Source organism: Rhinolophus sinicus, chromosome 1, assembly GCF_057876585.1.
Source record: "Rhinolophus sinicus isolate RSI-liver-muscle chromosome 1, RSI-T2T, whole genome shotgun sequence".
Classification (NCBI taxonomy): domain Eukaryota; kingdom Metazoa; phylum Chordata; class Mammalia; order Chiroptera; family Rhinolophidae; genus Rhinolophus; species Rhinolophus sinicus.
In genome coordinates, this window is record NC_142501.1 from 12,884,017 (window position 1) to 12,910,813 (window position 26,797).

The 26,797-nt window shown below is 43.0% G+C and overlaps 1 protein-coding gene across 3 annotated transcripts in view; it reads right to left on the reverse strand.

Annotated features, from left to right (window-relative positions):
• HMGXB4 (HMG-box containing 4) overlaps nt 1-23,014 on the reverse strand; it is a 31,049-nt gene extending 8,035 nt beyond the window's left edge. Inside the window, exons 1-9 of one of the 3 annotated variants that reach the window (XM_019728414.3) lie at nt 22,879-22,961; nt 18,241-18,339; nt 17,475-17,623; nt 17,135-17,213; nt 16,915-17,027; nt 15,094-16,049; nt 2,373-2,454; nt 1,337-1,401; nt 228-333 (exon numbers count right to left, since the gene is read on the reverse strand). In XM_019728414.3, coding sequence (XP_019583973.2) covers nt 228-333; nt 1,337-1,401; nt 2,373-2,454; nt 15,094-15,981 — 1,141 coding nt within the window. In that variant the 5' untranslated portion in view covers nt 15,982-16,049; nt 16,915-17,027; nt 17,135-17,213; ... (1 more) ...; nt 18,241-18,339; nt 22,879-22,961. Of the gene's footprint in view, nt 1-227; nt 334-1,336; nt 1,402-2,372; nt 2,455-15,093; nt 16,050-16,914; nt 17,028-17,134; nt 17,214-17,474; nt 17,624-18,240; nt 18,340-22,878 lie in introns of all 3 variants that reach the window. The other 2 variants (XM_019728412.3, XM_019728411.3) reach the window with 2 other exon arrangements.
• Between the last annotated feature and the right edge of the window lie 3,783 nt (nt 23,015-26,797).

The following is a 26,797-nucleotide window of genomic DNA, read 5'->3' on the forward strand; positions in this document are numbered from 1 at the left end:
TGCTCTGGTAATAAACACTTATTCTATGACCCAACTCCTGTGTGGGTCTATTGGCTGAGCGGTGCAGGCTGCACAAGCTCCCGGACACGGTTGGCCCCTGGTTTCAGTAATACCTGGGTACCAACATTGTCTTCTAATATAGGCTGCTCTCCCAATTTCTCAGTAAGGAAGAAAATTTAGTGTTCTACAGAAAAGAATTCAAAGCAGGAGAGGGATGTGGTAACTACCTTTTACTTTCAGGGAACCTTCTGAGCTGGAGGCTTTTCTTTTCACAGTCGTAGCTTCTGCTTTGTTCTGTTTGTGTTGCAGATACTGAGCTTTTTGCTTCCAAATCTGCAGTCAGATCAGGTCAAAATAAAATAAATTAAAAAGGACCAAAAACTAAAAGGGAAAGCAGTCATGGAATGAAGACAAGAAAGAGAAGAGTGGAGGGCAGGGCAGACAGAGGGTTAATGCTCACTTTTAAGCCGAGGGCCACGGAACAGGCTACAGGCAGTAATTACAGGCATAGCTTGGAGGAGGCCTACAAACATCCCTCAGTGCTAAAGGTCGGATCTCAGCCTGACTTTTCGATCACTCTAAGGTCCAAATGTAAAGTCATGGAGTAAACAGCTGGCTCAGTATGATGTCCATGAGGTTTAACTGTTTCGTCTAATAGCAACAGCAGGGTAACACTGACACAGAAACAGCAACTAAAGATAATCCACCTGGGTGAGAAATATTTAGTTATTTCACCTAGATGAGCTGCACCTTAAAACAAGATGATAATTCTAATTTGAAGACCACCTCGATATGATTCAACTGGAAAACAACTATGAACGATTGAGACGTGACCATTTATCACTGTCTTACCAGCTTCTTGACAGTAGGGGACATTATTTGGTAGTGGCTGGTGAGGATGATGACCTGACCAGGAACCTGGCTACCTAGTAAACATAGTCCCATGTTTTTATTATTTGCGGTGACTATTAAGTGGATGACTTTCCTCAGTTCTCAGATCACGGCTGAGTAGTAGGTGTTCGTGTAATGGGACTTTAGAGTTTGTCTTTTGACACTTTAATCACTGACCAAGTTAGGTCATCTTTTGACTCAAATGGAAGGTTGTTGCAAAAAATTAGAAGAGGTTAGAAAAGACAGCATCCCTGCAGCTAAATCCTCATCTAGAATAAATGTGTACCAACCAGTGTTAACGTCCGCTTCTACTAAACCACTTTCCATTGATTTGTCATATTTTCACTGTTTTCAGCGCTGTTTGGCTGAGAGGGCTATAGGAGAATCGCACAGTTTGGAAGGCATAAAGTGATTCAAACTCATGCTTGTAAGAAAGTGTACTTACCAGTTTGTCCTTTTCTGGCAACTGCTTCCACACCTCTGCCAGTTTTTTACTAAGTTCCCCAAAATCTGGCAAAAAGAGTAAAAAACCCAATAAAGTAAAAGTTTATGAACAAAACAGAAGATTGATGAGAGCAAAAATTGGAAAAGGGTTTTGAAAATGAGATTTAAATAGCACAAGATTCTTTCAGAAAACCAAACCCCATCAGTTTTCCAGATTCTTTTCTATAGGGAAGGGGCTGTTTTGGTGGTCATGAGACAGGTTCAAATCCTCACACATCTACTCTCTAGGGATTTATTCTTTCTAGTGTCTTTTAATTTAATTTGATCGCATGATACAGGGCTTATCAATTTAGGTTGAAGAAAATATGTAGAATTTATAAAGGATGTTAGAATTTTACTGAATTGCTGAGAGCTCAGAACCAAAGAAAAATTTCCCTAGAGCAGCTCAGAAGCAATCCCCCAGATGTGAACGCTGCTCTTCCATTTGTAGAGCAAGGTCAGTCTTTATAAAGTACATTCCCATCTTTTATGGTACTTGACGTATGCCTCACAACAACCTTGATGAGAAGTTCGGGAAGCTTTTTTACACCTTAGACAAGTGAGATTTATAGAGGTTAAGTACCCTGTCCAAGGTCTGTAGTGTAGTGTTTTTCTCACCTCACTAACTTCTAATACAGAGACAAATATCAACAATATAAGTCATCTCACTATGGCTCCACACCCAAGGGCAGTTTCAGGAAAAGGGCAACTGTGGGATCTTGGAAATAAACAACTGCATGCTTACGTACTGTGCTTCGTAACATTTAATTTTACGGTTTCCTATTTTATCAATTTAAGAGATAGAAATAAAAAGCTTATCTCTTTTATGGTTGCAGTGAACCCAGACAAAATCTAAAGTACAGAACTGAGGGGAAAAAATGAGATTTGTGTTCTTTTAACACTGTGGGAAGAGGCTGCCTGCTGACTGACTGAATTAACTGCACCGCTTCAAAGATACAAACGGAAAGTGAAAAACGCAAGTTCAGACATGTTCTTACCTATACCTGGATGGTCAGCCACAATGGTTACACGATACTCTTTACAGAACACCTGGTAGGCCGACATGTTCTTCTTTTTTGGCTAGTGCCACAGAAAAATAGAACAGAGTGACACTTAATTAGAACACAATTTGAGTAAGCCTGAATCTATGGTCACAAAACAGGAAAGATACTTCTTCATCAAGGAAAGAGTTCTAAACTACTGACGAACTTTCCTAAACAGGAAAATTAATTTTTAATCCATGTTACTTATCACTCAGAAATGACTATCAGTTTTACTCTTAGAATGTAAAAAACACAAAAAACACATGCTAACTAATTTTTAGATATTTCAGGTTGTTGCAGCTGCGTGATAATTATTTGTAAAGCCCTTCCTTCTTCCTATATATAATCCCATGTTACATATACTTTCAGAATTAAGTGCTAAGAAAATTCTTTACCTCTCCTGGGATTTTCTCATCTTCAGGAAATAACCACCACACAATTTCTCTTTAAACTTTGAAAGCCAAGAGCCAAATCCATGTTCTTTTTGTTCTGGTTTTGATTTCTAATCTTAGAATTTCCCTGATCCTGCTTTTACTGTCACTGGTAGTTTATCATTATTTTCTTGTTCACATTCTTGTGGTCCAAGGTGAGAGGTAAGTAAATAACAAAGACAAGTCTTTTGTAGTCAATGTAAGATGAACCTCTTTTACTTCAACCAACTCCTTTGCACGACCTGAAGCATGTTTAGTCTTCATTGTATTATGACGACTCCAAGAGCAAAGCGTGACTTTTGAGAAATAACCAGTTCAGCGAGGGATATTTAAAACAACAGATTGTATTATCTATATATTATCCATTTTACAACTGTCCATAAACTGAGGGAAAAAAGTTTTCCTACCTGAAAAGACACATTAGGTAGCATCTGTCCATACCTCTCATTTTGAGGATGAGAAAAAGGAAACTCAGACAACAGTGAGTTGCCTGGGTCCCACAGCTAAGCTAGTTCTAACACCACAGGGACTACCACAGAGGTAGCTTGACTTCCAGGCTATACATTATGTGCCAAAGAAAGAAAACATGTTGCTTCTTTACAAAAAAAGTTACTATTTAAAAAGAAAAGAATTATCCCTTTATAATCTTTATTTAATAAACTGAGATGTTTTCAGTACGGCTTGCCTTTAAAATTTCATCTGTAAGTATCAAACTATGATGATTGTCCTCCATCTCCTCCTAAGATGGTCCTTTCTGGACTTGCAGTTATTAAAATGATATGAACGTTTGAGGCTTTACAAATTACTGGGAAGTTCTGTTTGCCTTAAGAGTCCGATTTTATGACTAAAAACAAACCAACAAACAACATAGTCCTGTCTCATGACCTGAGAATTGCACCTCGTTTTAAACTAAGCCTGGTCACATGCTTTGCTACCTGACTTAGTATTTAATGCTGTTGTCCCTGCCCTCAAAAGCCAAAGACTGGCCGGGACTCATGACAATAAAAAACCTGGTTGATGGCTCTGACTTTAATTCTAAAAGGAATTCTGAAGCCATTTTGAGGAATGGAAACATTTCTTTCTGTAACACCTTCCACAGTAAATGCTTGGAATGAGAGGGCAAGTCTTTGGATATAAAAATTGTGGCATGTTTGTTACAAATTTAGCTTCAACAATCTTAAACTAATCTTTTAAAACAGCATATCCATAGGCCTGACATTTACAAGAGTACACGATGCAAGAATAATTTGTGGAAGTCTCTACAAAGCCAAATCTTTCTCAACTGTAGAGAGCTCACGGCTCATCTGGTGTATAAAACTCGCAAGGAGTTTTAACAATGTTTTCTTAAACATGATGTAATACTGCAAAAGGTTACTGCTCCCTATTCCACAAGGCTATCTATAGTTGCAACATAAAATTAACTTTACAAAATTAATCACAACTCTTGCCCAATATATGGTTCAAATACACATACTGAAGAAAGGGTTCCTTTTCATAAAGGACTTTATTCAATTATGTAGAAAATAAACTATTATTTACTGAAGACCTGTACTGGGTACAGTGAATAGTTAGGAGGAGAAGCTCAAAGCCCAGATCTTATACAAGGTAGTTAAGCAGCACAAAATAGTGGAAATTTAAAGTTTAAAGGCCCACCATCTTTTCCCAGCTTCACCGTATACAATTTGATCCTGAGTAAAACACATAAAGTGGATGGTTCTTCTGATATGTGATGTTAAAAGTATTTCAATGAAAAAGGAGGAAAAGCAGAGAGTAAAAAGGAAAGATTTCAAAGGCAACATAAAAAAGTAACCTATCAAAATACTCCATCATTCATCTATCAATAAATATTTATTAGGGGACCACTATGTGCCCGACATTGGGACTATAGCCAAGAATCAGACCCACAATCTAATAGATAAGACACATAAACCTGTTATTATACTGAAATGCAATATTATAGGGAAAGTAGTGGATGCTACAGGAACATGCCGTGGGAGCACCTTACTTAATGAGGGAGTCAGACAAGGCCCATGGGGGAAGTGACATTTAATCCAGACCTAAAAGCTGGTACAATTATCCTGATGAAGAGCAGTCAAGAGTGTTCCAGGCAGTGGAAACATGTGGTACTTTCATTAAACAGAGGGGAGGAATAGGCAGAGCCCACAGAATGACTCTGTGTCACCTGTATTAAGAGTATGGACTCTGCCCGAAAGAAGCGATTCAGGTCTTTTACACAGGAAGTTACACGGTCAGGTTGCACTTTAGGACGGTGGTGAACAGACTGGAGAAGAGCGAGAGCACAGGTAGGAGGACCACTCAGGGGGCTGCTGCAGCAGTGCCTGGGACGGATGACAGCTGACAACGACCTACAGCAACAACAGAGGGGTTGGAGAAAAAGAAACGCATCGGAAAGGAGGGGAAGAGAGAGTGCGGCAAAACGGAGCCTGGGCTTTGGGGGCCAGCAGGTCTAGGCTAGCATCCCGACCACACTCTTTGCTAGTCACACAAATTACTTTATTTCCCTGAGCTTTAGTTTCCCTGTGAGTCAAACTTGGAAACATCATTTCACTCAAAGGCAGGAATTAATCAGACGGGGTAGGGCACTTCAGCAGGTACTCAGTAATATTATCAATTATCACTGTGGCAGGCCGACTTCCAAGACGGCTCCCCAGATTTCCGTGCGCTGGTTTACACGCCCTGTCTGATTTCCTCCCCTGGAGTGTGGGCAGGACTGATGAATACGATGGGCCACCGATGCTCATGACTATTTTATGTTACATGGCAAAGAGGATTTTGCAGGTGGACTTAAGGTCCCCAGTGAGCTGAATCTGAGTTAATCATAAAGGAGATTATCTCGCGTGGACCTGACCTTATTAGCGAGCCCGTAAAAGAGACAAGATGCAACAGCCGGCCCTCTCTGACTGGCCTTGAACTTGAAGAAAACAAGTTGCCATGAGTTCTCCAGCAGCAGAAAACTGAATACTGCCACAAACCTGAGTGAGCTGCCACCAACCCGGAAGAGGAGCTGTAGGCTCAGATGAGAACCCAGAAGACGTCGCTCACACCTCGGTCAGTCTGGTGAGAGCCTGAGCAGAGTGCCCAGCTGAGCCCCAGCTGGACTTCTGATGTCCAGAATTGTGAGATAACAAATAAATGCTGTTTTACACTGCTGAGTTTGTGACAATTTGTTGTGCTACAAGAGAAAACAACAATGTGTTCTTTTCTATTCCCTCTGTGTTTTTCAAAATAGAAGTTGTGGCATCCAAAAAGCCAATATAAGTTTTTTTAAACAGAAAACTTTGGTGAAGGAGCATTGAGTGAAATCATATGACCTAAATCAGACAAAGAAGGCCTTTACTTTAAACATTTCATTTAAATAGTAAAGGTCCCATTTGTACTGTTCATTGGGTGGAGCCAGTCCCGTTTAGAGATATTACAGAGTTATGAGCGCCCTATCTCCTGTATTGATTTAGTAGCAGCTTCATGCCCCCAAATGCTTTAAGTAGTCTAACTAAGGCTCCCTCCTTTGAAATCCCCCTTTATTGGGCCCAAGATACAATGCAGAGGCACTACACACATACACACACACAAGTTTACCTAAATTCTCTATTTGGTCATTGGGGGGATGGGAAAACGGCGTGCTCATGCTCTGGGTCGATTACTCTGGGTGATTCCACAGGGATCTAGTCCACGGAGTGAGTACGACACAGAGCACAGATCTGCTTTCCCCCGATAGTTCTGGGGAAACATATGCCAATGACTTCATCTGGTGCTGAAGAGAGAAAAATCTAGCTGCACTGGACTGATGACATTCGGTTGGACTCAGAATCTGCTTGCCTTCACTGTGGAGCCTTCCTAAGGGATTTCCAAGGGAAACTGACAGTTTTCACCTTATGTGCTGACCTTCGAACCTAACCAGTGTGTAAAATGCAACTCGAGTCTGTGGACCTAAAATTCGGAATTCAAACTTAAGGGTTAGAATCTTTCCAGGGTTCATTTTTTCTAAATCAGTAGTTGAAATATACAAGTAATGGATGATCTCTATACCTACAAAACATTTCCCCGTGATTCTAAATGCCAGGCCAGTATTTCTACTCTAGACTCTCTCATGCAAGAAAACATACAGTACTGCAAGTGAATCACAGTGGTTGTTGTGTCTGGAATACTATGGACTCCCCTTTAATTGAATAAAATGTTAATATTTGGAATCTTGGATACTTGATTATTAGTAGCAAATGACTTGCAACAAATCCATTTACTAAGTGTGACTCACAATGTTGTAATACTGGAGCCAGAACATTCTTTTAAATGTTTCATGACATTTGTCAAAATATCAAGACCTTTCAAAGGGCAACTTCTTACTGCTCTTTATAAAAAGCAGTCCTGCTTAGCTCTTTTGGGTCGTAGAGCTCTCTGAAATTCTGATGAAAAGCCCCCTTCAAGCCCATCCGTAACTCTAGTTTAAGCACCTGTTTTAAAGGATAAAACTTCTGGGGGTTAAGGCAAAACACTACTTGTGAATCTTAAAAAGGAAATTTGGCTTTCTTCTGCCAATGACAGGAACCTGATTTCTCAGATATTAACACTGTGCAGGAGACATGGTTATAAAAGCATGACCTGTAGAAACTCACATAAACCCCCTAACAATCCTCCAAGGATAAGTGCCATCCGTCATTACTGTCATTTTACAGATGAGAAACTGAGACCCACAGTCATATATCTAGGGAGTGGCGGGGCCAGCCTCTGAACGCAGTCAGTCTGGCTTTGGAGCCTGTACTTATAACCATTACACCATCTGATGCTTTTCTGAATGAACTTGACTGCGATCCCTAAATCTAAATCTGATCTGGCTAATGAAGAGGGTGCCAGAGAAGTAAGGTTTCCACATCGAAGTTTTTATTTTAACCATTCTGAATGGAAATCTTTCTAAAATCTACTTTATACCTCTGTTCTCTCTAATAATACACCACTGAATATAAACACTCTTCCTCTATGGTGGAAAAAGCATGGACCCTGCAATCAGAAAAACCTGGGTTCAAGTTCCTGTTCTGCCACTGTAACAGGTATGCTCTGAGGCAGAGAGTTTTACTTCTTTAAGCTTATTTCTGTGAAACGGAGATAATATCTACACCTCACTGGGTTCTTGTGAAAATCTACTGATATACCAGACAAGAAACTTAGCGCAGTGTTTAAAACATTATACAGTAAAACATCTATACACTCAGCTATTATCGAAATTTACTAATTCTTACTCAGCTCTCCCACTTTTTTCCTAATTCCCACTTGGCCTCAAGATTCAGTTCTGACGACGCCGCCCCAGGAACCCTTGCCTGCCATTCCCATGCTCTGCTTGTACTCCCTCGGCATCGCTCTGCTGGGGCTCACCACTGAATACTTGCCCTCTTCTTACTACAGCCAAAGCTCTTGGAGAGCAGATACTACCTTATTCATTTTTACCTGGCAAGTGCCTGGAGCGATGGAAGCACAGAATAAACATGCACTGAATGAGTAAGAAAGTCTCAGAATTGTGTGCGACAGAATTGTGTGCGAAAAGCCCTGAGCGTGTGTTACCTCGTCTGATCTTCACAACACCCTTGTAGGTGAAGGAGGCTGAGAGCTAGTTCGCTGTCCTGCACAGAACAGGCTCAGAGCGAGGTCACGTGACACGTCTCCAGCACCGCTCCTTTCCCCAGCACCCACGAAGCACTCCAATGAGCTGTAAGAAACTCGCTTTACAACATCCACTTTGGCTCCTTACGAGATCCTGTTTTCTTTCTGGTTCTTAACTTTTTCAAAAAGTGAGATAACTGTAGTTTGCTTCCTAAAAGGTGGGTGTTCTATTAAAAAGCAAAGCAAAACAAAAACAAAACCATTAAAGTGTAGTTTCCTTTGCTTAGTCAAATGTGAACTGTGAGTGGTTGAAAAAAAGTTTAAAAAATGTTTTCAAGTATATCTTATGCTTCTGAAGAATTTAGAATGAAAGCAACTGTAATTGTAACAACAGCTATTTACTGAATCGTGCCCTGTGCTAAACGTTACATGTTTCACCTAATTTAATGTAAATAATCCTATTTTACAAATGAGTGGAGAAGTGAGGAGGCAACCTCAAGAAAACAGAGCTAGTAAGTAGCAGACTAGAACAAGAATCCAAGTCTGCTGAATCCGAGCCCCAGCTTTCGGCCACTTCATTACACTCTGCCTCTTCAATGTAAAACATCTGTATGCCGTCATAGGACTAACCTCAGACAGCAGCACACTAGGTTGGTTTCCTCTGACCCAGAACCTCCTTTTAGCCTCATCCAAGATGTATTATGCCACTGCGTGGCCATCAATAAGAGTTTTAGAAAGGCATGTGCTAGAGCAGAAAGAGTACAGGCTTGGGGTTAAAGAAACCTGTATGAAAATTCTGGCTCCATGTCTTTTCAGTTTCTTCCTCTGTCCTATGGCGCTAACGATACCTACCAGTCACGACTGCTGTATATGTCAAGTGCCTCGGAGAACCTGGCACGTAGCAGGGCTCGACAGACAGTAGTTGCTAGCGTTTACCACTTAGTGCTGGTGTTGTTCAACCTCAGGCTTACCAGAGAGAGAATTTATGTACTAAGTACCATCATGAGTCTAGTTGCAGCTCAGAATTTTGGAGCAACACCCGAGTGTACAAGGGACCAGGCCAGCCTTGGTTTGCTTAGAGGAATGTGAACATTCTGGAACATACACAGGTAACTGAAGGGCATGCCTCGGAAGTGGAGACATCAGAGATACCATTTTGAGTGGGAGTGGATGGGCTTTTGTTGATTTAGTAAAACCCAAAGTAAGGCACCTTTGAAGTGTTACCTATCTGCTCACTCTCTTAACCACTTAGGGATGTTGAATCTCTCGATGCTTATACCTTAAAATCAAAACCTAACTTATCTTCTTCTCCCAAACCAGCCATTCTTTTTGCTTCTCTAGTTGTAGCCAGTCTCGGCCACGGCACCTAAGTAAGGCAGGAAGGGCTTGCCGAAGGCTTTAGCATCCCTACCAGCTAGCTCTCCAGTCTGCTCACTGCAGGCTGAGGGAACACCAATCGTGACGCGTTCCTTTCAGCCCCTAGGTGGCCTTTTAGACAGTTCTTTTTCATACGGAAACAAAACCTAGGAAAGGATATATTTTTTAAAGCTCCACAGGAAATTTTTATACATAGGTCAGCTTTGAAAAACATGGCGTATGTCCATTAATGATTGTTGGATAAATAAATGGCTACATTCAGAATACGACGAATTCAGGTTTGGACCGTCATGATCAAATACTGATTTGTAATAAGGTTTTTGCCATAAACTCTAATTCATTTTTCACTAGCAACTGCCAGCCACATGGGGAAATTATAAATGAGTCCCTATCCTTGAGGAGGCTGTAATCTTATTTTCCCAGGTACCCAGGTTCAAAAGCTTACATTCATTTACGTTCCTGGCTTGCCAGGTCAAAGCCCAGTTGTCAGAGTTTCTCCGAGTATCTCCTGATTCTGTCTCTTCAACTTTATCTCTCTCAGGCTTTCATTACTGACCTTGGACTACAACAACCTGCTGGGTGGTTTGTCTCAAGTCTCTCTTAGTCTAAACCAGCTGGTGCAGTTCTTTTGTTTTTATTCTCCAATTATCCCTTAGAGAACATCGAAACGCTGCCCACAACCCCCAGTGCCCTCTGCCAAGCCCTTCATGTTGGCATGACATTCTCTAGTTTGCTCTCTAGAATCTGCTTTTTCACATGTTTTCATCCATATAGTCATTCATTTGACATATGTCACAAAATGCTTCCAAGGACACTGAGGAGCTGAAGGCACTAGTAAGGTGACTAAGAGAGTCCCTAGGAGCTAAAACACCGGTAAGGAGCTTATCGTCTTTAATAGGGGAAATGGAACATGTACAAAGGTAACTGCTATAAGGAAACAAATAAATGCAGTAAGCGAGAGACAGCAAGGTGTTATGGGAGCACAGAAGTTAATTCTGATTGGAGGGTCAGATGGCGTAGAAAAGGCGGCACTTGGTTAGGTCTTGAAGGGAAGCCACAGCTTCAATGTATGTGAGAAGAGGAAGAAGGCACTGAGAAGAATGAGCCAAGGAATGGAGATGAGAATGCATGGGAAACAAGCTTAGCTCCCACACAGTATATGTAAAGCAGACTAATAAGAGGCAAAGGGGGTGGGTGGGGGTTGGGAAGGGGTAGGAGAGAGGTCTGTGGGATGGCAGCAATGTCTCTATCTTGACAGAGGCTTGGTCACACAGGTGTGTGCATTTATCATAACTCATCAAACGTATACTTAACATTTGTGTATTTTATTGTATGTAAATTTTATGTAAAAAAAGCTCAGAAAACAAATGAGCTGAAGTTAATGATATGCAAGTATTTAGGAGTGAAGTATGTATACCTACAACTTACTTTCAAATACATTAACAAAGATAGGATGGACTGATGGATGGATAGATGTATGATAAAGCAAAGAGCAAAATATTAACTGTAGAATTTCAGTGAGTGGCATATGTACTGGACAATTCTTTCAATTCTTTTTGTTTCAAAAATTTCATAATAAAGTGTTGTGTATGGGATGACTGGTAGGACATGAGGAATATAGGAGACGGAGGAGGAGATGCAGGAGTCTGAGGTACACAAGGCATGCAGGTGGAAAGACTGACCAGGCAGTGAGAAGCGCAGGATTACCATGTTTCCCCGAAAATAAGACCTACCCAGACAATCAGCTCTAATGCGTCTTTTGGAGCAAAACTTAATATAAGACCCGGTCTTACAGTAAAATAAGACCAGGTATTAGTATATTATATTTATTTATTATATATTATAATATAATGTTATGCTATATTGTATTATAGACCCAGTCTTGTAGTAAAATAAGACCAGGGCCGGCCCAGTGGCTCAGGAGGTTGGAGCTCTGTGCTCCTAACTCCGAAGATTGCTGGTTGGATTTCCACATGGGCCAGTGGGCTCTCAACCACAAGGTTGCCGATTCGATTCCTCCACTTCCGTAGGGGATGGTGGGCTGCGCTCCCTGCAGCTAGGATTGAACACGGCACCTTGAGCTGAGCTGCCGCTGAGCTCCCAGATGGCTCAGTTGGTTGGAGCGCGTCCTCTCAACCACAGGGTTGCAAGGTTGCAGGTTTGACTGCCCCAAGGGATGGTGGGCTGCGCCCCCTGCAACTAGCAACGGCAACTGGACCTGGAGCTGAGATGCGCCCTCCACGGCCGAGATTAAAGGGATGGCAGCTTGACTTGGAAGGAGTCCTGGAGGGACACACTGCTCCCCAGTGAAATCCTGTTCCCTTTCCCCAATAAAATCTTTAAAAAAATAAAATAAAAATAAGACCGGGTCTTATATTAATTTTTGCTCCAAAAGACGCATTAGAGCTGATTGTCTGTCTAGGTCTTATTTTCGGGGAAACATGGAATTAAGTTTTGCTCCAAAAGATGTATTAGGGCTTATGTTCAGGGGATGTCCTCCAGAAAAATCATGCTAGGGCTTATTTTCCAGATAGGTCTTATTTTTGGGGAAACATGGTATATAGAGTTCAGTTTTTTGCAGTGCTACTTCCTGAACGTCTCTCTGCCCCCATGCATTCCCTTCCACGGAAATCCTTTCTCTTCTTTAAGCTTTCTCCAGCCATCCTGCCCTCCCCCATTCAGCTCTGTAAGACTGTTTATGACATTTTATCACTAGAATGGAAATTCTTAAGATAAATAGAGCCTTACACAGAATATATACTATTTCATGAAGCAATTTTCAAACAAATGAATAAAACCTGACCTAGCATTTGACTATCCAGTTCTTTACGCTCATATTGATTCTTGGCTCAAAAGGTATAGTTTTGTTTTTCTTTCTAAGACATGTTTTCTGCACTCTTTGCAGTGGGAAAAATAACTTGCATCTCAAGTATAGACTGAAATGAAATTGCCATTCCCAAATTTTTAGTAATACGATGTGGTCAAAATATATGGTGAGTGTTTGAAAAAATTTATTATAGTAAAAGACACATTACATTAATCCCTCTCAAAATATTCCCCCTCACTTCAAACACACTTATCATATTGTTCCTGCCATTTTCTGAAGCAGTTCTGGAAGTCTTCTTTCATGAGTGTCTTTAGTTGCCCTGTCATGACTGCCCTGATGTCCTGAATCGATTCAAAACATTTACCTTTCACCGTCATTTTTACTTTGGGGAAGAGCCAGAAGTCTCACGGTGCCAGATCCGGTGAATAAGGTGGATGAGGACACACTGTAATGTTTTTGTTTGACAGAAATTGCCACACCAGAAGCGATATGTGACATGGAGACTTTCGTTGTGATTACACAATACAGTTAATGCCGCTGCCGAGTGCCATCCAACAGAAAGGCAGGGATCTTCAATATGGGAAGCGGTGCATCGAACCTTAGTAACAGTGTGTGACAAGTTTCAACTTGTTTGGTACAGTCAGTCGGGTGTGAGCTACGGCTGGGAGAAGGTGTTTTTTAAAGTGTGCCGTAAATCCTCCTCCATCATGACAATGCTCTGTGTCACACATCGCTTCTGGTATAAGGCAATTTCTGTCAAATAAACATTACAGTGTGTCCTCATCCACATTATTCACTGGCTTTGGCACCGTGTGACTTCTGGCTCTTCCCCAAAGTCAAAATGACCATGAGAGATAAATGTTTTCAACTGCTTCAGGACATTGAGGCAGCCATGACAGCGCAACTAAGGACACTCATGAAAGAGGACTTCCAGAACTGCTTCAGAAGGTGGCAAGAAAGATGGGATAAGTGTGTTTGATGCGATGGGGAGTATTTTGAGGGGGATTAACGGCAATGTGTCTTTTACTGTAACAACTTTTTAAAAAATGTTTTTAGTGGGGAATACTGGGGAACAGTGTGTTTTTCCAGGACTCATCAGCTCCAAGTCAAGTCGTTGTTTTCAATCTAGTTGTGGAGGGCGCAGCTCACTGGCCCATGTGGGAATTGAACTGGTGACATTGGTGTTATGGGCACTGCGCTCTAACTAACTGAACCAACCGGCCGCCCTATAATAACTTTTTAAAAATTTAAACATTCACCATATTGTTTGATCACACCTCGTATATTTGATTTTCTCTTTCTTAGTAGCTTTTCTTTCAGATTTTATCTGACATTTCATTTTGTAGAACTATAAACAAAGGAAGAAAAATGGATGTCTTAGGTGGCAAAACTATGATTGATTTTTTTCTTTCTATGATTCTGAATTTCTAAATTTCTACAAAAATATATTCCCTTGGTAACAGAGGAAAAACTGTTTCTCTTTAAAAGGGAGTCTTTAGTGATATTGTCATGAGCCCCTAAAGTACAACTGCTAGAAAACTTCTCAAGTTGTGAAGAAAGAAATCAAGCCAGGGTGGCTGACTGCTCCTCCTGCCTCAACAGGGCGCTCCCTAAGGTCTGCAAGCAGGCCCTGCTCCTCTGCACCTCCTGGCACTTACTGTGGCACTGGACTTGGCAAACGGTAAGCACTCGAATGGTAAAAGAACACGCACTGGTCACCAAAAATATCAGAAAGCAGCCAACACCAGGTAGTGGAAAACCATTAGCTCATTCTGTTAACTTGGTTATGATTCTCCGAATTTTGAACACCTATTTTTCAAAATGAACTGACAGAATACCTTTTCATAGCTCTCAACTGCCCCAGGCAGACAGTGCTGCTGAGAGCAAGAAATGGGGGTTAGCTCCTTCTATGAATGCTAAGTACCAGTCAGAATAAGCCTTGGTATACCTAAATCTATGCCGGGCACAACAGGACAACAACTGTATTAAGAAAACCTACAAATAATTAAGATTGCTCCTATTTTTGTACCAGACTCGGCCACTGGTAATACAGAAGGTGCCAAAAAAATGTATACACATTTTAAGGAAAACATATTAAAATTTTAATACTCAATATATACCGATAATAAAAGATGAATACAAGTCATATTTGACTTCTGCAATCACAAGAGGTGCTCAAAGTGGTTACCATCAGCGTCCAGACACTTCTGGTTACAGCGAACTCCTGCTTGAGCAACGTTGACCAAAGTGTCCACTTGTATACATTTTTCTGGCACCCCCGGTATATTATACTTTGTATCATACCAAGAGAGTCACCTTGCTATATTTCCAGTGGGTCACCTGAGCTGCTTAATTCCAAGTCCATTTACTACCATCAAGGAGAAACCTGCTTCATCTTTTATCACCACTACTTAAAAAAAAAAAGTTTTACCTTTTCTCCCCTTTCTCTCTCTCTGTCCTTCTCCTCTTTTTTCTTTTTTTTCTCACTATGCCCCTCTGTGTGGAGGCCAGGCAGTGGTGGGGGCGGGGCCGCTGCTCCCGAGTAGGGGACGCTGGGAGGAGGGCCAGGTGTCATTGTGACCTCTCCCGCCGTGGCAGCAGCAAGTCCTAAGCTTCTCTTGGACTTGGAGTGGCGCTTCTCTTTATGCTTCTCCTTGTCCTTCTTCTTTTTGCTCTTTTTTGATTTCTTTTTTTTCTTGATTTCCCGGTAAGAATCATCTATCACTAACTCGCCAGCCTCTAGCTCCCCACCAGAGGATGAGTCTGATTCTACTAGGATAGGTTCAAGCCCTGAAAGGTCCAGGTTAGCACTGTGGGATTCTGGGAACTGGGCAGCATCAGACCCACAGCCTTCGGGGCCAGGAGATGAATGTGGGTCTGAGGATGATTTGTGCTTCTTCCGGGCTGTTTTCAGAAAGCTCTGTAACTCATGTCCTAGGAGTAAAGCACCTTGCTCATCCCGAGCCGATTTCCTAGAGGATTTTTTTGCAGTTGCTTGCTGAGAGGGATACTGAAAAGATTCCTCATCAACTGAGCTGCTTCCCTTTTCCTTTGGTGAGAGAATAAGTTTCATCTTTAAACCATCAGGCTCACGAAGGGTCAGTGTCTCAGTGTTCACATAGAGCGGTTTCATTTTTTTGGATTTGTGGGAACCACCATCCTCCAGGGATAGTTCCCCACTGCCGCCACTGACTTTCTTCCTGTGATGTTCCCTTTTACTCTCTGAATGGCTTGAAGAACTAGAGGATTTTTCCCCTGTCTTTTTGGACGGCTTGGAGCTTGTCGCCAGTGGGGAAGTGATAGCTTTTAACAGGTCCATAGCTGTATCAGCAGACTGTGGGCTGGACTTTTTCTTTTTCTTCTGTGACGATTCCAAAGACGAAATATCTAGAAATAATCAAGAGAAGTAGTGTCCATACGACAAAACAACTTCCAACAAGTTTTCTCTCTCACCCAAAACACCCAACTAACACGAGGAATAACTCAAGGGGAGGCCCTTCAACCAATTCTTAACATTCAGAGACGATGCCCCTGAGCTTCTTGGCTTGGTGGATTCTGCCTCTGACCCTGGAGACAGTTCTCGCCACTAGAATTGTGTTTCTTCACTGAGTCTTCACAAGCAACCAAAGAGAGCATCCCCAGAAGAATGGCTACAGCTGTGGGTTATAAGTACAGCTGACCCTGAACAACACGGGCTCGAACTGCGCGGGCCCACTTACATGCAAATTTTTTTCAATAAATGCTCTAAATGTACTTTTCTCTTGCTTATGCTGTTCTTAATAACGCTGTCTTGTATCTAGCTTACTTTACTGTAAGAATAAAGTTCATAATACATATAACATACAAAATATGTTGTGTATGTTATCGGTAAGGCTTCCGATCAGTCATAGGCTATTAGCAGTTAAGTTTTTGGGGAGTCACAAGTTATGTGCAGGTTTTCGATTACACAGGGGTCGGCGCCCCTAACCTCCATGTTGTTCAAGGGTCAATTGCAGTTACAATCTAGATTACACTGCAGACAGAGTATTGTTTGTTTGTGTTCAGCACAAACCCATTCTAGTACAGAGTTAGTCTTGTCAGCTATGCGCATAATATAGCTCAAAGAAGCTGGTCTGTGAGTGGATATGCACTGGACTGAGAAGTAACCCAAAGGGGCAGGCCAGAGGGCCCAGGACTACAGATGGCAAAAGGGATGCTGGGTAACAATGGGCACAAGAGAAGTGGATGATTGGGGAGAGAAGGAACCTGGTACCTGGTGTATCACAAATGAAGACTTCTTCTATGCTGAATCCTCCAAAATACCAGCCCTCCACCTCTCTCCTCCTTCACACTGGTTTATCGGCACTCAGAACAAGAACCACTGTCCTGTTAAATAGGCCACTGAGTCAGCAACATCTGGATCCCTTGCCCCTACCCCGACTCCAAGAACCAGTGATGTGTCTGTCCCACCTGCGGCCCTTCCCCACCCTTACCTCCATAGTAGTACTCATCAGAGGAGTGCTTCCTCTTCTTCTTGTGTGTGTCCGTCCCCAAGAAGTAAAGTTCACTCTCCTAGAATTAAAGAGGAAGAAGAATTGACCAATGAACAAGATGATGAGGCAAAAGCAGTGCGGAACTAATCTTGCTTTTTGATGATTTCTGACTTCAGAAAACAAAGTAAAACACAGAAAATAATAAAGATAGACGGGAATGATGTTTACTTTTCTTTTTAAAAGTTTTTAAAAGTAAACATATTCCTAATATTTCTTCAAATATTAGGAATATGATGTGTAATGGTTTAAAATTTTCCTAACTCACACGTTTAGAATTTACCTTTAATTTCTTCTTGGAAGAATTCCTGACCTGAGCAGCAATTTCTTCCTCTTCCCTTAAAAAATCTTTGTAAGAACGTTTCTTTTCTCGTTGGCTTCGGCCAGCTGCTAGTCCTATGTCTTCAAAGCTGTGATCACCATCAAAGCAATCTGAGCACAGGTTCATTTGGGAAAGGAAATGAGACAGTCAAGTAAGTAACCAAATCACCACATACGTAATGCCACAGCCCCTCCATTTCCAAATTAAAATGTTTCCTTAAGTCCACTGGAATACAAGTCTAGATCCAAGGGGACAAGAGTATTTCTTGATGACTTGGCTGCAAATACAAGAATCGAATCTGAAGAAGCAATGGTTCTACGCTATGCAAAGGCCCAATGTGCATCCTCAGAAATGGTTTCTTAGCTGTGATCTGGCAGGTGGACATAGACTTGCAGAGGTAAGGCTGAAAATAAGGATTCAGGTGCTGTGCTGTGGGAGTCCAATACGTGACTCCTATCTCCAGACTCCTGCACACTGGAGCTGGCAAGGACCACGAGTGCTGCAAGAGATCACCCCAGTGGACTATTTCAGACTCTTGTGTTGGAACCCTGTCTTGGTTTTCGTCTCCATGGGCCCAGTCTGGGGATGACGTGGAGGCTTAACAGTGCTCTGGATCATCACCTGGGAGTCCAGGCTGTGATGGCCAGTCCTGGTCTCTATGTCCATGGGCTGCAGGGGTTGAAGAGGACACACCCTTTGGAATGCTTCTCAGAGTAAGGGGTCATACCTTCTTTCTTCACGGAGTCATCATAAGCCATGGCGGTCCTGCAGGGCCTTTGAGAATGTGTCACTGTGTCCAGGCTCCTTCCCGGCTACAGGACCAGGCCTGAGGAACAAAGAAGGAAAACCCTCCTGTAATGCGAAATCACTGTGGAGAAGCAACCTTCCAGATGGAAATGCAGAGTGATCCAAGGGCAGACTGGAAGGGCGGCAAGAAATAAAGGAGAGTCTTGTCACCGCCTCATTCTGTTTGTAAGTATATTGGGCTTGAAACTGTAGGAAGTGCACTTGGCTTAATTTGATTTGATTCATGAATTAAAGTCGTTGTTTGGGGAGGTATATGAAATATCTCCCACGTAAAGAATACTTCCAAATTAATGAGAATTTCTGAAATGCCAACAGGACTGACAACAAACACTGAGACAGGGCAAAAAGCGACATTAAGTCAGAGGGAGAGGTTCAATCATGGTTATAAAATGCACAGATAAGCAGGATGCAGAGGAAGAGAGATTACACCACACATTTGAGACCATAAACTCCTACCATTTGGTGACAGGCTAAAATCTATTGTATTGCAATTTAGACAGAAATGGTCACATTATAGGGACATTAAAGACCTTTAGAACATATTTTTTTGTATGCATTTTGTTGAGCTACGTGAAATTGTTCAAAATCACAGAAGTGTAAAAGTAGGTACACTTATGTTAGTTGGCCATATGGCAGCTTTCAATACTATCAAGCCTTTCTTAAAGGCCAGGTAAAAACAGGGAAGAATTGTCATTTGTCCACTGGTGATAAAATTGTGATTATTAAGTAATTTGAAAAATTACTATGACTTAAATGCTCTAAGTATTGCCTTGAATTTGTTAAAATTACTTTTTTTGGCATTCAAGTTTATATGTCCACTTTGACGTTGAAGATGGCAAGCCATAAACTGTACTCGAAGGTAAAATTCTTCAAATATATTAGGGACAGACAACGTCACAAGTCCTGCATGAAGTCGTTAAATTTAAATATTACATACTAAATATATTGAAAATGTTCTCATCCACTTAGTGAGATGCTTAAAAGTTGATCTGATTGGTCATTTATTTAAATCTTCTTTTACCTTCATTACTATAATGGGATTTAGAAACGCCGAAGAACACTTCGCTGAGACATTGACAATACCTTCACATAGGTATGGATAATACTGAAGTGTGTAACTTTTGTGAAACAAAAGAAAAAATTTAATTCACAAGGAAAACTTTCACAAGAGTTGTATTTACAAGAAATGAAAAGGCTTAACTGTATAAGTCAGATAAAGCACAACGCATAGATATGCCTAAATTGAAAACAGAAAAAAGAAGTTATCACCTAGAATGACTTAGAAGATCAAGGAAAGAAACACAAAAAAGCATTTCTCCACTTCTCTAAGAAGTGGAATGAAGAATGGACTTGGTAAGAGAAGCTAAAGTAAAGAAACAAAATGACCTGAATTATTTTAAAGATAAACTGGAAAACTGCTTGCTCAAAGGCCTTTTCATAGGAAACGAATGGGATATAAGGTCAGGTCTCACGTAGAAATATAAGGAAGCAAGACACACAACGTAGCCAGTTTCTCACGTTTAGTATTAAGCATTAAACTTTCTCAAACACAAATTACTGTCTCTTCCCCTTTCCACCCAATTGGCACTAACTCCAAAAGGGGTAAGGGGAGAGAGAATGTCATACGGAATGACAGCCATTCATTTGAAAATAGTGTATCATCTCATTGACACTGAAATATCAAGTTTATTAGAAAAATATATAGATCCCATTAGTTTTCATAGGCTGATAATGCCAAGAAATACCACAGCTCGAGACCTGAAGTTAAATGTTTCCCAGGCCAAATGAATTCTGGCAAACAATGCTTGAGAAATAATGGGAAAAAAATCTTAAATATTCAACATCATCAATATGGCCACCATCCGTTGTCGACACCAATATGCACTTTTATATGAAGCAGAGGCAGGTCCTGAGACTTATAACCAGGGCTTCCCTTTGTAGCACCAAAACATAAAACAGAGTTGAACAACTAACCGTTAAAACAGGAATAAGTACCTCTAAAGACAGTATGAGAAAGAAAACAATGGCCTCTTACTGGACTACGAAAAAGTGCTCATGGTGTCAACACTGACTGCTTTGAAAAACAACCAGTGAATTTAAAAAGCTGTGCAAGGGAACAGAAAATTAGGAGCTGACCCTCACAGGCACAGGCCAACACAGAAAACCCATGCTGGTGTTAGCATCATGTATTAGAATTAGGCCTCCTACTGCTTAAATTTTCGTAAAAAACACTGAAGAGCATTTCATAAATTATAGGATTAAATAACCTGCAAGAAAAAAATGACCGTGGCCTGAAGGCAAGTCTCAGTCACTAAAAAACTGGGCCAGCCACGAGCTTAAACAACTAAAATTAAAAACACAGTGGACTATGTCCCTCACAGCTGGGTAACTACTGACCGACCCTGAATTTCTAGGTTCTTTAAAATCAGGATATTACTGCAGCCTAGGGGTTAGTTTTGGTTGCTGACTCACAGAAGATGAAACCAGATAAAGAAGTCTTAAGCAACAGTATGGAAGAAAGGCAGAGTTAGGGCAACATTTACGTAAGATCAGATGATTCCCGATATTCCTTCTGGGTCTCGAATGTGACCCATGACAAATTCGGAGTTCAGGGTCAGGCAGCAGGTTGTGAGGGTTAGTGAAAATGAAAAATGTTAGCTTTGATTTTTCACATTAGAAAACAGAGGCCATAATTACATGAACTGTTGGCAAATAAAAACAGGTGTTAAAACCCATTCTCCTGAATTCTGTAATTTTGGTTTATAGAATTCAACGTTGTCAAACTTCAAGAGGCAGGGATAATTTTACAGTTCTGCTCCTCTCATCAGTGTGCTAAGAAATTACAATGTAAGTAAAAGTTCGTTATTCAATATTGTTTATGGAAGTAAAAAACATGTGGTCATAAAACTGTGTACTTGTGAAATGTGCAAATTGTTAAATGGCTCTTTTGGGATTTTTCTTCAGGAGGTGAAAAACGGGTGGCAGAGTTGCTCTTCTTGTAGATAAATATATACGTCATGTTCAGGCACAGCTTTCCGGATTACCAAAGTAATTAGGTAAATACCCCAAATCCTCAATCAAGTACTCTGCTATTTTCAAAGTCCAAATTATAAATACTGAAAAAAAAAGTTTCAGAAGGTGAGTTTTGGATGTAATCTGAGCCCTAGCAATCACTAACAAGTTTCTTCATCCCAGAATGGGAATGAGTATTGAAAGAGTGAACAAAGTGAACCCGGACACCGGGCAGTGAGGGAAATCCTAAATCCAGGTCTGGTCCGGGATGAGAGCCTTGTTCAAGATTCCGGGGTCTCTTCTTCCAGAACTCCTTTCAGGAACTCAGATTGCCAGTCAGTGCAGAAAAAGGAAGATGCACATCCAGCTGCTGTCGCCAGTGTCTGAATTGTTGTTACTGTTGTTACTTCTAGGATACGAGCCGGTGACATCTTCTCCTTTTCGTCGGGATTTCCTCCAATCTCAAAACTGAGCGCCTCCGAATCCTTGCCACTCCCTCCTCCAAGAACCTACCTATGCAGCACTCACAGCCCCTGCCAGCTCTGGAAACTGCCGAGAGCCCGGGATGGGGACTGAATCCTCTCACTGCAGTGCAATTAAGCGGAACCACGACCACCGCACAGATCCGCTGACAACACACATTTCCAAAAACCCAGCAACACAAATTTTGACAAGCTTCCTCCAATCAACAGGCTTGACTTTGGATTCAGTTTTTTATTTATTCTGCTACGGTGTGAGGATAGATAATCAGCCTCCAGCTTAACCACCAGAGAGAAGAGAATGAGATGTTTCTCTCCTTTTGCATATCAAATAAAGTGAATCTACAAGTAACAGCGGTGGGGGAAACGGGCCCGCAAGGAGAAGACCCCACGACGAAGGCACGTTCAAACTGGGTCACACGCAGAGAGTACACACAACACCGGGTTATTGACACAAAGAGCCCCCAGGACCACCGCTTGTGTGTTCCCCACGGCAAACCAATGGGATTCTCCCGGCAGTTTTGCAGCAACAGCTAGTTCAACAAAGCTCTGTGAAAAAAAGAAAGCTGCTCGCATCCTCTGCTGCCAGCCGAGGACCCAGCCCTCCCGCCGCTCCGGCCCCAGGGCCCTTTCGCCTTGACAGCCCCAGGGACCCCGCATCCCGGGTCCCTATCCGCACCGCAGCCGGGACCCGCGTTCTCGCGTCCCCGGCGGCCTCCCCGCGCCCCCGAGGGCGGAGACGGCCCGGGCAGGGGGAGGGGCGGCCCCGGCCCGCAGGCCCCCGGGGCGGCCGCACGCCCCCTCCCGGCCCCGCAGCTTTCCCGCCTTCCCCATTTGAATAGCTCTCGCCTGGCTTCCTCCTTCGGCCCGCTCCAGCCCCTTCCCGGGGGCGGACTGCAGCCGCTACTCCAGTCCCCGGCTCGGCCCTTGGGCTAGGCCGCGACGGGCCTGGGGCGCCCCCGCGGCGGTGTCGCGGGGCCCAGGCGGCGGGTGGCGGCGGGGCAGGGCCGCTGCCGCCTCGGGGTGGGGGCCCAGCCCGGCCTTGTGGGGGCTCCGCTCGCCGCTACCTTCACTCGGCTCGCCCGGATCCCGCCTCCGCGCCGCCGATCGCCGCCATCTTGGAGAAGGAGAGAAAAGCGCGAGCGGCCAGGGAGCCTCAGTCGAGCCCAGAGCGCAGACTCGGGCTCCGAAGGGGAATCCCGCTAGTGAAAGAGTGCCGAGCGCATCGAATGGCCCGCGGAGCTTGCTGAGCGCTGGAACTAGTATTTGTAGAATTTGCTCGGTGCCTAGCTTGGGCTACAAGCGTTCCGAACCTTCTATCATTGAATCCTCACTGCATCCTACATCCCACTGAGGTAGGTTTCGTCACGTTTTACAGATGAGAAACAGCCTCAGAGTAAGTGACTTGCCCAAGGATACACAGCTAGTTGGAGTGGGAGGCAGGTGCTACTCCAAGTCTTCTGATTCTTAGTGCAATGCTCTTTCCAAAAACATACTATTTCCTTCAAGGTATTTTTATACAGTATTTCTCCTCTTTGCAAAACCTGGATACAAGCACATCAATAGCAAGGGTGCCTATTTGGAACCATTAGCATCAGCATTTGGGTGTTTGGCATATTTGGGCTGAGGTGGAAGAACATATCTTTAGAACAGTGCACTGTAAAATAATTTGCATGGCAAATCATCTGCATTTCTCCTCATAAATTATTTGCATTTAAAAGTTAGAAACAGTCTCCAGAGAAATGAAGACATTTCGCACACAGGAGAGAGACGGGTTTTTCTGATTTGTCTGGAGAGTGCACGAATGGGTAGAAACTACAGTGTACAGATCTTAGTTCAATATGAAGAAGAACTTATTTTTCTAGAGCAGTTCAAATCTATTTGACTACCTTGTGAGGTAGTGAGCTCCCCGTCACTAGAGGAATCCAGGCAGGAGTGTTCTAGTTAGTTTACAGCAGAGCAGTTAGAGATATAGATTGGCTTCTAGAGTTGTGAGCCCCATGAGACTATGCAAAATTATGTGTTTGTACACACGGTTGTTTTTGTGGGGTTTAGATCCCATCAAAGGTTAGGAACCCCTGTCCTAGTGGTCTTGCCATTCTAGAATTGAACAGGTGCCTGAAAGTGATAGAGTCATGCTGATCATTTTACAGACTTAGAAACTGAGACCAAGAGAAGCAAGATGATTTGTCTCGGATCACACTGCCAATTAGTGATCAGATAAGGATTAGAAGGGAGCCAGATTAGTGGACTCTTGGTTCAGTGCTCTTTTCACCATATCATACTCTCTCCCTCTGCACTGAGAAGCATATCAGATTCTGTTTAATCACTGCTCTTACAACTGTGAGACGCTGAGATGTTAAAACCCTTGAGACAAAGTTGTTGAATTTATTCCCCAAATGTAAATGCAAATAATAAATAAAACTAGCATCCTTGCCTTCTTTTTTCGACCCCCATCCTCCTCACCAAAAAGACAGGCAATGAATTTCACTGAAAGGTGTGGCGTTGTGCTTCTGGGATACCTGGCTTGATTTTAGGCTTCCCTGTGAGCTATTTACGAGGCTTAAGAATGTATTTCCCTCTTGTTCTTCAGTATTAGTCAGGATGTTTTCAGTTTAAGTGACAGGAACCCAATTCAAAGAGGTTCTCCAGAAAAGGAGAATTTATTGGCTGACATTATTGAAATGTCCAGTAGCTTCAGGCATGGCTGGATCCAGGGAGGGACTAGGTCTTGACATCTCTCTAGGGTGCTTTCCTCCGAATTGGCTTTATTCTCAGGCTCCAGGTGGTGACTCCAACGGCTCCAGGTTTTATTATCTTTACTACTAACAGTGTCCTTGGAGAAGAAGTTTCTTTTTCCCACTCGTTTAGGCAGAGGTCATGGTGTTACTCTTCTTGCTGAATTGGCTTATGTGTCCAAACAGAAAGCAGTCACAGCAAAAGCATGGGATACGCCGATTGGCTAAATTAGGTCACATGTTCATCCTCCAAAGTAGACTCAAGGAAAATCAGGGGTTATTGTCAGAAGGGTGAATGGCAGCTAGGTAGGTGGGAACAATAGCTGTCCACCCAACTGCACCACTAGTTTGGACCCGAAAGCCTCCTGAGTCCCATTTGTCCCATTCTTTCTTTATTCCGCTGAGGATGGACATACAAAGTTATTGCTCGTCTTAACCTCCTGTAGACCTCAAGCCAGATCGCTCCTCAGTCTGCTCTCTATTAACTTGCTCCCAATCTTGTGTCACTGCATATACATTCATTCATTTAACAAATATTTACTGAAAGCATGCGTCTGGCACTGTCCTAGGTGTTGAGACTGGGACAGTGAACAAAATCGAGGCTTTGACTCCCTTGGAGCTTACATTCTAATTGGCCTGGGAGGCAGAAAATAAATAAATAGATGCCCCCTTAGGTGATGATCAAAGGTGGAGAAAAATGTCAGGAGGGAGTGGAGGTGGGGAGGATTGTTTTTTAAAACAGTGATGGGGAGGCTTCTCGGATGAGACGTCCCCTGGAGGGAGATAGCTCAGCGAGAAGTGGGTGGGTGGTGGGGACGGGGACGGCATGGCTCCTCGAATGGTTGTAAAGTCTTCCTCTGAGCCTCGATGGAAAAATATTCTCTATTGAATATCCTGTCGTGATGCTTTTGTTTCTGAAACTTGGACAGAGGAAAAGGAGGATCGCTGGGTCGCCTGATCTGGAGAGGAACTTGGTCACAGTGGGTTCGTGAGGAGGACGCCTTGTCCTATGATGAGGATGCCATCGGAGATGTGTGAAGACTGGCTGTCCCATGGGCTGGGGTGGTTCTGTGGTCCACCTGACCCGAGGAACACTGCCCGGTGCCTGGCAGTAGCAGGTGGTGGCCCATCCAGTTGGGTTTGATTTGGACATTTTCCTTTTCAGACCATTTTTTCCATGCATTGCGCCTTCCAGGTATGTTTTGAGCAGCTTCTTTGTGTCGGGCCGGACGGGTGATGCAGTGATGGGTACGAACATGAGTCAGCGCCCTTTTGACTGGGAGTGATGGGACCTAATTAAAACTACCTTAAGAGGCAAGAGTAAAATTATGCCTCATGTAAAAAAGCACAGCGAGCCAGAGAGAAGCTGGCCCTCTAGACAACCAGGTCCAGGGACTTAAATCCCTCCGTTAGCTCTGTTCTCTCAGGCTGGCAGTGCCCATGGCTACAGGTAGCCCAGGCTTACATCCTTGCAAACCTCCAGACCAGAGAGGAAAGAGAGCTTTCCCACACCAACTCCATGGGAAAAAAATTCTAGGGAAGAACTCTGATTGGCTGGCTTGGGGTCATGTGCTCAGTCAGTCTTGTGATGGATTGTTTCTGGCAGAACCGTAAGTTGGAATGGGACAGGTGTCGTGCCACAAAAGAATGGAGGATTCTATTCTGGAAAGACAAATAATAAATAATAAATCCTCTATAGTGAGGCAGTGATACTCTGCGTGCCTGCTTTTGTGGAGCTTACTATCCTGTGTGTGTGTGTGTGTGTGTGTGTGTGTGTGTGTGTGTTCTGTGGGAAATGTGAAGTCTGTAAAAACCATGATAAAAATTGAAAGGAAAGATGTCCCCCAATAGATGACCTCACCTCATTGGGCTATTACAGCAGCTTCATAGCTGATTCTTGCCCTCCAGGGCCCCCTCTCCACTTCCAAGTCTATCCCCCTGTAGCTATCAGGATAAAGCACAGCTGAGCTGAGGTTATGCTCCCGCTCATGAAATTCTAACAGCTCCATGTTGTCTACACCATAAAGAGTGAACCCTTTACTATGGAAAGTCAAAAACTTTCTTAATCTGCCTCGAATTCCTCTCCAGCCTTGATTCTCCACATCCCTTAAAACTGGCCCCAGCCAGTGACCTTTTCTCCGTCCCCTAAGCTTGCAGTGCCCCATCGGGCATCCACGCTGTTGGACACACATTTCCTTGTCTGTAGTGTGTCCCCCACACTCCACCACTTTTGCCAACTCTGCACCCA